The following is a 13,615-nucleotide window of genomic DNA, read 5'->3' as shown; positions in this document are numbered from 1 at the left end:
AGCAGGAAGAGTGAGCGCTTGTTTTCATGCAGATTACGTCCCGGATCAAAATGCGGTACAATCGTCGTTTTTTTTTTTTAAATCGTTGTCATTTGGAAATGAGATCGCACATAAGTATGAATTGAGATCGCGATTTTCTAATGATTAATCGTGCAGCCCTAATTCACGTACACACAGATATTCTCTACAAAAGCCAAAACTTTTACTGTCTTAAATAATCAGGTTTGACTTTGTAATGTTTTGGATTGATCGCGAGCGCTGTAGTTGCTGATAATCAAATTAATCCCCCAAAATACGACATGCCTAATAATTGTGCACAGGTTATACAAGAGAAAAAGAATCTGTCATCTGTGACGGTGTCTTCAGATGAAACCCAGACTGAAGGTTTGCACGCTGTTTTCTCACACACACATTTTGACTGTTGCCCAGTCCATGGCTGTGGTGTGATTGTTGATTAGATTCTGTGTTGAAGAGCAGAAGCAAAATAGGACAAATAGGCCCACATTAAATAAGCTAAATTAGCAGAGCTGATGTTATTAGTACTGTGCGTGTTTCAAAGCGGCTTTGCATTAAGAAAAATTGGAGCTCTGTAACATGAAAATCTCCAAACCTCGGCTTCCTTTCTCTCTGCAAATTCGCTAACTGTTGTCTTTTGAAAGAGACATCTGCTTAATGGGGATCTGTGGCAAGCCTAATGGGGCGACACAAACAGACTTCAATCCCATTTTAAGCGATCTGCGATCATTCGGTATTGAAAGGCATACTGAATGTCTGCGGCAACATGCTGTAACTCCAACTCCCCCCACCAAGCAGCTTATTAAACAGCTGAAAGCAATCCCTCTCTCTGCATGAGAAAAAGAGAGTCCCTGCTCCGAGCCCTTGGTGTGCAAGGTGTGTGCTGGCTGGAGCAAATGCACACACGCAAACACATTTGATATACACAGACACACACAAACACACAGACACACGCGCACAGGCAGCGCTTCAGAGTGATCTCCTTGGCTGCAGTGGGAACTTGGCTGTGCTGCGAAGGAGATTCCTGCTGCATTACGTCAGGTTTCAGCTCCCTGCAGACACTACCTGAGCCCCTCGTCAGTGTAGCTGCAGAGGGAGAGCTCAGACACAAAGATCTGCGTGCATGTGCACTTTCAATGTAACGGTACAGGCACCGAGATAAGGGGAGAAGCTATAAATATGAAACACCAAAGTGACTCACTAGCTTAAGTAACAGCTATCTAAGTGAATGCGCATCTGTGTCGCTCAAATACATGCATGCGTGCAAACGCAAGGATGCATGAGCACTTGAGGAAAAACAAAGCAGCCTTCTCTCTCCTTCAGCACAGACCCAGCAGCTTCGTGCTGCTGATATATTTTCTATTAACTCCGCATACCCGATTTACCCACCGCCACGTTCATTCATCTCCACTACGGAGCCAGTCGATTCTAGTGGGCATTAGCACACAGCCTATGAGGGCCTCTGCTGATTGCAAATTAATTTCTGACCTAAATCCTCCTGTTGGAACGGAAGCCTGGCTCGTCACTGCTCTCTACAGGTCCAGATGGCCGGATGGCATGGAGCAAATATGCCTGGTCAAAACACTGCTGAGGGCTGGAAAACGCTCAGAATCACACAAATGCTAGAGGTCAAAGTTTGACCGTGCATAAGAGAGTCGGTTAATTTTGCGCACTCACACTGTGATGATGTCAAAGATCGAATCAAAGGGACATTTAATGATCAGTCTGTTCAGACGTGAGCAATGTTGCGGCCTAAATCAGCAAAAGACCATCTAAGCTGGTCACAGGTCCGGTTTCTACATCCAGCCATAACAAAGACACAAAGAGTGTCAGGTAGAGAGAGAGGCCAAGCTATCAGGAGCATTTAAGCTGGACCAGTGCGTTAATACAGGCCTCCAGTGGACAGCTGTGGCCTGTCAGCGCGCTGGCCCTGACACTGGAGAGCACAAAGGGGCCGGTTTTCTTGTTTTCTACTTCATTAGCACTTGGGTCCACATCCATCTGTCAGGTGACATATATATCAGGCTTAGCAGAAGCAATGGGGGGGGGGGGGTCTAGTAAACCCAGATAGAGGAATTGGAGATCTCCGTTTGAAAAATATGGCAAACAGTTAAAATCATGAGCACGCTTTCAAGATTTGACGGCAAGCCGCTTAAATCTCCTGACTGACGCCATTCTTCACACTCGGCTGAGGCTAATGCTATTCGAGCTGTCAATCAAGCCATTAAGTTTAATTTGGCCCATTTATCTACGCCCAGGCTCCCGACTGAGCCACTCTGTCTTAGAATGCAGAATGAGGAGAGGGAGCCGGCGGAGCTACAGTGAACCGTAATGTTCGTCGGAGGCTAAACTCCAAGATGAGGCTAATGGCTTTTGCCGCGCTGACTGATGGCTGCTCGTCAGCGCTGGTAAAAGCACGGCCGGCAGCACTCCCTCCAGCAACGCTGCTATCTGTTTAATCTAAATCCTCCCTTAAGCGTACAACATCCATTCACTGCACACAGGCTGTAGCTGTGAGCCGCAGTGAAAGGTCTGGAATTAGCAGACTGTTAGGGAGGCTGGATGGCACAATTACACGGTCTCTCAGAGTGCTAGGGTTCACAAGCTATCACTCCCGTGGAAGTGGCTGAACAAAGAGAGGAAACCGGGACCCCTCCAGACAACAAGCAACTCTTCTCAAACTAAATTCATAGACTATTAATGTAAGCAGACGGGGAATCTTTAGAAAGGAGAAAAAAAATGATAGTTTAAATTAGTCAGCAGGCAGCAGACGGATGGAGAGATTAGGGAAAGTCCAAGTTCAATCCTTCATAATGACAAGTGTCTTTCCTGTTCAAGTGCCCCGAGGCACTTTTAGCAGGGAGCACAAGCTGATGTCTGTCCTTCTGTTAGAAGGGCCCACTGCAGAGACTTGTGCGTCCTTTAGGATTTCATATACTGTCAGTGTCTGACAAGCTCAGCAGTAACACTCTTTTTCGCTCTGATTCAATCCGCAGAAGTACTGGGGAGACGATTTAAAATAGAGTGAATGGGAAAATGATCAGTGAGAGGTTAAACTTATATAATAAACAATGCATGATTGCGCTCTTTATTTTTGAAATGTCATGCCACCTCCTGGTAGCATTCAGTAATTACTTTGCTGCTGTTCTAATAGCTTGATGAATGATCCGCATTTAGGTCACAGAATGTGTTTGACATCGTTTTAAGTAATTGGACATAAAGGATGCAGACTGAGGGCGGTAAAGCATGCACTAAAAATGTAAAAATGCAGATTTAAGTTGCTCATGTTTACTTTGCAAACATTACAGCACATTAAACTACTACAAAACTTGGGTATCAGGTCTTAGTGTTTCTAGATCAGTGATGGAAAGTAACTGAAATCATTAACATGATACTTTCAGTACTTATTTAAAATGCACATGCAGGTTCAGTTTTAAAGTGCTCAGATTTTACTATGCAGAGTATTTCAGTTTAATGTTTTTTTACCTTTCCACTCTACTACACCTCCTACAGCAGGGGTCTCACACTGAGATTCAAACTCGTCTGTGACCTTTAGTCAACATACCTATGGTATCAGCTTCAAACTCCTATGTTCCTCGTTCTTGAGTTATCGCATTCACAAACTTATGCGTCCGCCCGCTCTGCAGGGTGATGACTAGGGCTGTGCGATATGACCAAAATCTCATATCCCGATATAAGACATCTATCGTCCCAATAACGATATAAATCACAAAAATGTAACATTTTCACAAATTCTGTGAATCTTGTGCAGCTCGACTTGCGTGAAGTGTTTCCAGCTGCGCGTCATGTAGCTGGAGTCGAGTGTTTTAACTGATGCATGAAACGATACATTTTTTGGCATAAGTTGTAACGGCCGCCGTTTTCTTTTTGAGTATTTATTACACGGCGTGCTGCGGGGAACAGCCTGTTCTAACGTTTGAGTCTAAGGTTTATTTTTTTGCACCTGGCGGCTCTTTTTTACTTCTCATCCGTAAATAATCTGCTCTTTCACGTGATTCAGTTTGTTTTGAAAAGTCTCAACAGGATCTTGAGCTTTATTGTGAAAGGTTTACATGGAACATAAACAAGCGGACACGCGATGTTGTTACCGTCGTTGTTGCTAACCACAATGCATAAAAACAGGCGCTTGTCCGTCCGTAGTGTGGTATATTAAATATAAGAGAAATAGAGAACTTTAAGAAATTAATATAGCCACTACAGTGACCATCAAAACAATGAAAAAAATATTTCCGTAAACAGTTTATTTTGCGACACCACAAAACAAACGATAGCATAAAATGAAACGATAGACGTTTTTATATCGTCATCCGATATATATCCTTATATCGAACAGCCCTAGTGATGACAATACCCCATCAGCATCGTGTGGCTGAGTGATAGAAACTGTTAAAACTCCACCTCTGTTCCTTGCCTTAAGATATCTCAAGTATTAAATATGTAGTTAAGCTTCCGTACAGTGACAAAACTGGGACTTTTACTGGTTTATTTTCCAACTTTGTTTCCTTTCACAACATGTAAAAATGAAATTTGTGACTTTGGACCAATCACAGAAAAATGTCCAATGTGGGCCAATCACAACAGATCTGCAAGATTTGTTAGTGGGATTATCGATCCTGATTCAACTAAAAACTCTGGTTTTGTCATATTTTACAATAAATCTAACATTAAAAAGACAAATGTAAACAAATCTGTGTTGCAGGACTTTCTCTACAGTAGACAAAAAACACTGTGTGTCATCCAGCTACAATCCTGAAACGCTGCTGACACATCTTTATGTATCAGTAAGAACATTTTAACATTTTCCATAACAGTATCATGCCATGTTCTCAAGAGCAAGTCATCTTTCTTTAATACTTTTAAGTGCATTTAGTGAGTAATGCACTTGTTCCTTTACTTTAGTTTGATTCAAACGCAGGAGATTTACTTGCTGACATGAGTACTTTGTCACCCAATGTTTCTTATTACAGCATATTTATCTTATTAATTTATGTCTCCTTTTTAGAAACAGCCAAAGCAGAGACTTATCTCAACAACAGTAATTAAACAGATTTAGATGATGACATAAACTCACCAGATTCGCCCTCTTGCTCTGAAGAAGGGCTCAGCTTTGTCCACCATGGCCTAAACTTCAGCAGCCCCTTTATCTCACCATCCTCAAACCAATCAGCCCTGCAATTACACGCAGCTATAACTGAGTAAAAACAGAAGAGGATTAAAGATGCTTTACCTGAGAGGTTTTTAGCCTTGTTAAACTTACAGGTAATGGTCAGTAGAGAAGGCTGATGCTTCTGCCTCCAGCCGAGCCTGCCTCCTCTCTGCTGCTGATGTTCCTTCTGGGTTCTTGATGTCGATCACGTCACTGAGCTCTTTCTGAAGAACATTTACAGCACGGGTGAGTTAAAGTCCAAATCTGTAACGCACCTTCATCTCTCCATGGATCTTACCTGCAGTCGGGCAAATACTCCACACCTCTGATTGCCAAAGCCGTATTTCTGCAGGGCTCTCAGCTCTTCCTCAGACTTCTCCGTGTAAATCTCCTGCTCAACCTGCCAATCAAAGTCTTCTTCATCTTCGTCTTCATTATCTCCCACCCTTTCACTGCACTCTTTAGAAATGATAAAAAGCCACCATTAGGACTGGGCAATATATCGATTTAAAAAAAAAAAAAAAAAAATCGATATATTTTCATACGAGATATAAGATGTGACAATATCGTTTATATCGATATAGTCTATGTTACATTATAATTATACTTGTGGAGCCGCAAGTTTGCCTCTCTTTCGTTCACTTTTGTCTCTATGCAACGTTACTGGGCCTCGCCTCTCCTTCACTGAACACAACTCCCCCTCCCCCATCGCTTCAACTGCAGGCAACGACAAGATGGACACGGCAAATCTCTGTTAACGAGTTACCGCGGATCTCCCCGTGCGTGGGGCTGGACGGCGTCAACGTGTTAGCGAGCTAACCGCGCTAACGAGCTAACTGCGCTAACGAGCTAACCGCGCTAACGACATGCATGGCCTAAAATCCTTTCTGAAAAATCGATAGTGCGCCTTATGTATGAATTCTGGTTGTGCTTACTGACCGCGAACCGTTTTTATGTGATACACGGCGCTCAGCAATCTGTCAATAAATGTTTTAGTTCGACTTTGGTAAGCTACGGAGCTGCACCGCTTCATGGATTGTCTGAGCATTACGGCTAACGGCTAACGGCGGGGTGATACGTACTGTGCTTCAACGTAATATTACCGTATTGTGTGTGTATAAGGACCATAAATGGCACCTGTTAAGAGACACGGTTACGAAGCAGATTTTAAACTCCAGGCTGTCAGTCACGCAGTAGAACTTGGGAATGGAGTAGCTGTGAAATCTGTCTCTTTGTTATTTTACCCAGCGTCTGTTAGTTTACATTTTGACTGCACAATTGTGAGCTTTTTGTTATGCACAAAACCAACATTGTTTTCTTTTATTTGTGGAGCATTATTATTTAATAAATGCTGATAATTTATTTTTGAGTAATTTCTTCATGTACATCTACGCTGCATGTTAATAAAAATGCCTGTGTGACATCTGGGACACAGCTTTGACTAAGAACTCTCTTTTTGTTCTTACCTTATGGCTTAAAAAAAAATTGAGATATATCTTATATCGCCATCCAGCTAAAAATATCGAGATATGAATTTTGGGTCATATCGCCCAGTGTCATATCGCCCAGCCCTAGCCACCATTGTAGAGTGTATGCCATCTTTTCCACCCGTGTGCACAAACTTAACACTGTCTGGACAAGCGAGGTAAGCAAATGAATAAATGACTTACCAGTACTCACTTCTTCCACCAATGGTTTGGCTGAACGGGAGCCCTTTGGGGCGAGGAGACTTGTTAGCATCTGAAGACCTTCGAAGTGCTCTCCCGGTGTCTCCTTAGGGACCCAAAGAGTGAAAAGACCTATAGCAACATAGCACGTGTAAGAGATCCCATGTTTAATGTACTGTGTGTCTTTGTCATGAAATGTACTTAAAAATGAGGGCGGGAAGCAGCAATAACACCCCCCAGGAGCCAGAGGCAGACAGAAATAGATCTGGGAGGACTGCGCCATCCATGATGCAAGAGGACTGGAGACCTAAGACCACACATCTCTGCGATATCTGTGCACCCATCCCACCAGGAGAAGGAGGGAGGCCCTAAAAGGGCGCCAAGAGATGGAAGTCCCAGAGGCAATGTGCAGCCGACTCCATTAGGGGCCTCCCTCCCTGGTGTGAACAGAGATCAGGGTCCAAGGGCTCCAGGTACCCGAGAACCACCCAATACCCAAAACACAAAGAAGCACCTGCACATACATTGACCTCACGACCCTCCTGGCGAGCAGACCCCCCCAGCATCTGGCAGAGTGTGTGAAAGGGCTTGAACCGCCGCTGTAGGAAAAAGCACCTACTGTGGGGTATGTACTTGTGAGCATGCCTGATAAACCTACTGAGTAGGGCTCCACAGTCGCAACAAGCAGACTGTTTTTCCCACCCTGCAGTGGAAAGGCAGCCACTGCCCACACAGTCCAATGTCTCCATACTTTAGATCACAAGAAGTACACAACATCTAAACAGCCTCCAGCCAGACACAAAAACTGTTTTCCAACCGACACTACTCTCTACCCAGGGTGAGAGACACTGTTCTGTACCTTAATTCAATGTTTTTTTTAAGATTTTTCAAAACCTGCAGTTTCCTTTGGGGAAGAAAAATCATAATAAGGAATGGTTAAAATTGTAGCTATGATTAGCTGACCTGCAAAGCTAGATAATTAGCATTCCTCAAATGAGTATTTACTTGCTTTCCTGCATTTCATAACATTTTAGACTGAGTGCGTGTGACTGCTGATGAGCCAAACAAAGCTGCTTTTAGACTTCACACTGCGCTGGGGTAACTTTTAGATGAGAATTTAGATCACAGACATTTTAAGAGACACCACAATAAATATCAGAGAAGATCTTAAGTCCTGCCTAACAACATGACAAATACCTGACACCATACAGCATCAAATCCAACTCAAATCATGGATTACTGAAGTCACTGATTCCCATGCATGTTTCTACAACAAACCATTGCTGATCAACCAGGCCATCTGTCCGCACCGTGCCTCATACTCCAGGAGCTGCTTCACAGAACCGCTATTAAAACTAAATAGGCAACACATGATTGATGATTTGAACGGCTTGGCAACGACGCAGAGATAATCTGATGGTTGCCTAAAGACCTCATAAACTTTCAATGCACCCAAGCGTTAGGGCTTTGAAGTGCTTTACAATGGGAGATGACTAATTGCTCGAGTTGCAGGCCTTGCAGAATGGAGAGCCCGGAAGAGGGATCTTAATGATTGCTCATTATAAGTCTAAACAAGGACACTCATTAGCGGAGCTTTATTAGCAGATGTTACAGGCTTATTTAGACGCTGCGTGTTAACTGGGGCCATGCTGACAGACAGGCAACGAGGTGTCAGAGTCCATAAGGCAGATGTCTGCGTAAAGACGGCTTCATTATGACTGATTATGGGCAAAGGAACGTCAAAGACAGACCACAGTGATGGGAAGTAGTCAACATCACACTCATAAGCATTATGATTTGCTCATTAAAGAGTTAAAGAAAATCCCACATGAGCTGTCACAGTCAGTGCAACAGAGCTTCCTGCACTCTGTAATCATTATGACATTAAACATGGCTCCAGCATCCATTTAAATGGGATAAAATAACATGACCAGCTAAGGCTAATTTACCATTTATTGAATGACTGAAGCATAAAGGGGAGATGCCCCCGAGGTACAATCGGTGACTGCTACTGGAACTGTGACAGTGCAACATCATCACCAACATCATGTGAAGCAAACACAGCCAGAATTTTGTCACAATATGCCATGAAGTCTAAATACAATCAAACACAAACAAAATTGGTTTTCTAAAGTATGAAAAAAATGTTATTTTTGATATCCACTTAACACCCTTCTTCACCCAAACTGGAGTCATTAAAAGGAGAGGCAGAGAGGAGAAGGTCAGAGCCTATTCTCAGCTGTCACAGCACAAGACGTGAGGTCTGTCTGCTCGGTCATCACAAGGCTAACACAGAGAGGCGGACTCATGGCCACAGCTACAGCCAATTTAGACTCACCGACTAAACTAGCATGCATGTCTTTGGGCTGTGGGAGGAAGCCCAAGAGAGACAAGACACAAACTCCACACAGCAAAGTCCCCAGAGAGCCAGCAGGTTTAAAGCAAGAACATTTATACTGTGAATCTCATTTTTTCCACCTAAAAAGATTACCAAGGTAACGTGTGCTGAACACAGAGGTTCGGTTTAAAATCTACAGGAAGTGCCACATCGTCACAGAATCACATGTTCTAAAAGTGATCTAGATGTCAGCTGACAGGAAAAATTGCATATTCATAACATGTTTAAATGAGGCTTTCTGAGCTCTAATGCATGAAACATCACTGCTCAAGCAATAAAACCAAAACAACATTTCCCTGGGAACATTAAGACAATCGCTCCCACGTTTTCCATGTTAAATTAGAACTGAGTCTGTGATTATATGTTGAATCCAGCCTCTTCTTCTGCTCAAATTTCTGAGTTATCCTTAAAAAAAACAATCACACTAAAGGGGTAAAGCAAATATATGACAGAAGGGTCAAACAATGTGACAAAAAAAACCTCAAGTGCGCTCACACTCTGAAGCAGAAACAAAGAAATCACATCACATCCTGAATTAACAAAAGACGTCGTGTTACCAACTATGTCTCCAATAAAAAAAAGATTGTAAGACCACTACTTCTGTGTCAAGCTGACCTTGTTGAATGAAAAGCTCCATACTGCCTTATTCTGTCTGTATCTTTCAGATACATCACACATTTTCTGAGAGTTATCTTTTGTACACGACGTTCTGAATGTATTCTGTGACCATGGCAGACAGATAGCTTGTGTCTACAAATATTCTACGGTTACAATCCCTCTTTGTCAGAAACATGCAGACTGCTGTCAGGCTGTCTGTACTTTTGTCTGACCCCTTTTCAAAGGTAAACAAAACTCACACAGACAACCAGGATGTGTGCACCTCAATTTATTTCAGATTTCCACAAGTCTTGATTAGGGTCTAATGCTCTGTAAAGCCAGTAAATGCAAAGAAAGCATGGCTACAGTAAACTATGTACATACATAATACAGTCTACAACCTTAGCATTTACCGAAAGTACCACTTGTAAGTTGTGTTCACATAGACACCTCAAACAAGCATGCTGCTGCCACATTTTTGCTTTGATATTTCATTCCCCATGGTGAATATCTTAAAGGTGCAGTAAGTTTTCTTTGGTTTTTTTATACATTGATTCGTGCATTATTACATCTTCCAGCAAACTGATGCCTTCTAATAAACTTAGAAAGAATCCATAAAGCTAACGTGTTGCCCCAACATCTTGCATACAGTGGGCAGGATGGACACCGCCGTTCCATTTAATCGCATTTTATGTATGTAGCTATACACCGGCCACAGTCATAGTATGACTCAGAAGTTATTTGTGATCTTTAAATGAAAAGTATCCATTTCAAGCTATACATGACCATTTAACATCTATCTGTGCATATTTTCATCATCTCTTTCTCATCATCTCTCTCATTCATCTCTACCACAGCCTCTTCCTCCTCACCTCAAGCCTCATGTCCTGAACGGAAGTCGGGCTGAAACACACAAAACCGTGCTTATGTATTCCCAATATTATTGCAGTTTTGCGATCAGCTGAGCGCACCATCCGCTCCGAGCTCCCTGACCTGCACTCAATCTACAGCAGGCGGTGCTGGACCAAGGCCAGGAAGATCGTGAAGGACCTCAGCCATCCCAACAACAGACTGTTCTCTCTGTTGAGGTCAGGAAAGCGATTCCGCTCCTTGAAGACCAACACAGAGAGACTGAGGAGGAGCTTCTTCCCGCAGGCGATATGGTCTCTCAATCACACCACCGCACAGTACCGACCCACACATATGGTTCGTACACACACACTGGACATTCTGGACTTTGTTTTCACTTCATCACTTAAATCACTTTAAGCATATTTGCACTGCACAAGACACTTAATAATGTGGATTGCACAACACTGGACATTATATTTCTTCATTTCCATTTAATACCTGTACAGCTCCTGTTATTGTGTGTGTGTATATATATATATATATATATATATATATATATTTTTTTTTTTTTTTTTTTATTTTTTTCTCATACATTCTTATATATTTCTATACTGTGTATTGTGTATTTTGTTGTACAGTTATTTTATTTTCAACTTTAATTTTATCTTATTCTTTCCCAGTTAAATTTACCCTTCATTCTAATTTGTGTTGTACAGTTATTTCATTTTTAACTTTAATTTTTATATTTTATTTTATTTTATTCCTTCCTAGTTAAATTTACCCTTTTTAATTTTCATATTTATTTACTATCTTATTCACAGCCTTTTCTTTTTTCTTTAGGTCACGAGCAGTTGTGTAAGCATTTCACTGCACTGTGTATGTGACAAATAAAATTTGAATTTGAATTTGTTTTTTTTATCGTCAGCAGATTAGACGTGCGACCCTCCTGTCTCCAGACAGCTGACAACGAGCCGGCTAAACAACAACAGCTGGTTATGAGCTAACATCACATAACATTGGTCACAAATAAAATCTGCAGCCTGACAAAGCACCCAAACACACAGCCAGGCTCCTACAAAAAGAAAAACGGGGCCATACAACAAGTGAATATGTGCAACAGGACAGTGACAGATTCTCCCAAGTACTTGAAACACTGTGTATCCCTCCACACAGGGACACTGCGTTTCATACCAGAGGTCTTGTGTCTGAATCGTCATTCAGTCTACGAAGCCTCCTCGCAGCTCCTATTCAGTTTCTGGATTATTGGAAATTATGGTATAATTCAGTGGTTAATATCAGCAGATTAGATGTTTGATACTGAAAAGAAATGTTGCATGTTTTTTTTTTTAACAAGAAGCTTTTTTTTTTTAAACAATGGAAACGACAACAGTTGCTTTTTCCCCCTCTTGCCTCATCGAGTGCTGATATTTTATTCATTGCAGAGTAAGAGACATTCACAAGCAGGAACTTTACAAAGGGGGAGGTGGTCCTCTGGTACCCAATTAGAGCAGCTAAAACACCCAAGCAAGCTTTTGATTTGCGTCATACCGTTAATGCCGTGCGACCTACCTTTATCTATGTCAAACTTTGCCTTTTCCCTTCCATCCTCTATAATTCTTCCAGGAAGAGTTAGCCTGAAAATCAAATATTACGTCCCTTTTAAGTTCAACATTGCGATTAAAAAAACAAACAAACATTCTGAATATTAATTTAGGCCCGGTGTAGGTGGTGCCATTTGAAACAATTAAATGTACATTGCTTAACTCACCTCAGAAAGTAGGGCTTTGCAAAAAACTTTAAATCTGTTCCATCAATGTAAAGGTCAAAGTCTGACGTTCTGGTGTAGGGCACACGGATGCTGAGGATCAGGTGGTCAGGCTCTTGGCTCAGGTCAAACGCAGGCGTTATCATCTTGAATGATGATGTAATACTGCTCTGTAGCATAAATTACAGAAATGACATAAGCGTCAATTTCACTGTATAGGAATGCATGCCCGACCGTGTTAACACGGGGCAGCTGATTATAGCATGCCACCTGGTGGATAACTCTATTAAATGTTGCTGACCACGTGACCAGACCACGTACGTCCCACTGACAGTGAAAACTGTCAACACAGGTCACGTCAAACATAACGGGCAGCTTCTTGTATCTTTAGTAACTTACAAAAGGGGTCTTTCTGGTGGCTTAATGCTAGCTTTTAAGTCCTTCATGTTTTCGGTCGCCTAGACGCAGTATCACACCAAACTACGTTAAAGAAATCTGGACATTAAAACTGGTACTGCTTTTTGGCAAACACGTGAGATCTCTAAATTTTGTCTTATCATGTTCTTGAAGCTGCAATGAAAAACCTGTCTCCGGTGTGACAGCTGAAATTCATTTCTTAATCATCTGTAAGCAATTCATTAACGTGACATTACCGCAGTCTAAGAGCGAAATATGAATTGGGTATGTACATACACAGTGCATAAACAATAAACATTTTTATTCAAAAACGTGTTGTTTATTAGCTTTCTAACTGCCCGAATTTAACCTCACACCATAACAATTACGCGACATTAAGTGCTAGTCAATGAGGCGAGAGCGGTATTGATAATCTTTATGCCAAACAATTTTGACAAATTTTTTAAACGAAGTTCCGCTCGTGGTTAGCAAGCTACTAGCCTGTATAGCAAGCTAACACATGTCTGGGGCTGATGTAGCACGCAGTAGTACTAGCCGCTACAACAGGACTTTTAATCTGCTGTATTTATTGAAAACTGACTTGCGAATACGTTCAAGTAAATCGCTGAAACAACGCATGTTGAAAAAAGTTAACACGCAGCCACACTCACCCCAAATACTGTGACTTATCCCAAAAAGCAGTGCTGGCTGCTCTTTGATGTGGCGTCCATCTTTTACCGTAATGCAGAGTCGAAAAC

General features: G+C 42.0%; 1 protein-coding gene across 2 annotated transcripts in view; it reads right to left on the bottom strand.

The window, feature by feature from the left end:
* shq1 (SHQ1, H/ACA ribonucleoprotein assembly factor) overlaps positions 1-13,595 on the bottom strand; it is a 55,153-nt gene extending 41,558 nt beyond the window's left edge. The window contains exons 1-7 of one of the 2 annotated variants that reach the window (XM_006784751.3): positions 13,529-13,595; positions 12,465-12,631; positions 12,266-12,330; positions 6,853-6,981; positions 5,481-5,641; positions 5,294-5,406; positions 5,108-5,205 (exon numbers count right to left, since the gene is read on the bottom strand). In XM_006784751.3, coding sequence (XP_006784814.2) covers positions 5,108-5,205; positions 5,294-5,406; positions 5,481-5,641; positions 6,853-6,981; positions 12,266-12,330; positions 12,465-12,607 — 709 coding nt within the window. In that variant the 5' untranslated portion in view covers positions 12,608-12,631; positions 13,529-13,595. Of the gene's footprint in view, positions 1-5,107; positions 5,206-5,293; positions 5,407-5,480; positions 5,642-6,852; positions 6,982-12,265; positions 12,331-12,464; positions 12,641-13,528 lie in introns of those variants that run through there. The other variant, XM_087840524.1, reaches the window with a different exon arrangement.
* Positions 13,596-13,615: the final 20 nt, after the last annotated feature.

Source organism: Neolamprologus brichardi, chromosome 5, assembly GCF_056152115.1.
Source record: "Neolamprologus brichardi isolate AB-2024 chromosome 5, ASM5615211v1, whole genome shotgun sequence".
In the NCBI taxonomy this organism is placed as follows: Eukaryota; Metazoa; Chordata; class Actinopteri; order Cichliformes; family Cichlidae; genus Neolamprologus; species Neolamprologus brichardi.
The sequence above is the reverse complement of the archived record's forward strand: the minus strand, read 5'-3'. Positions and strand labels throughout refer to the sequence as shown.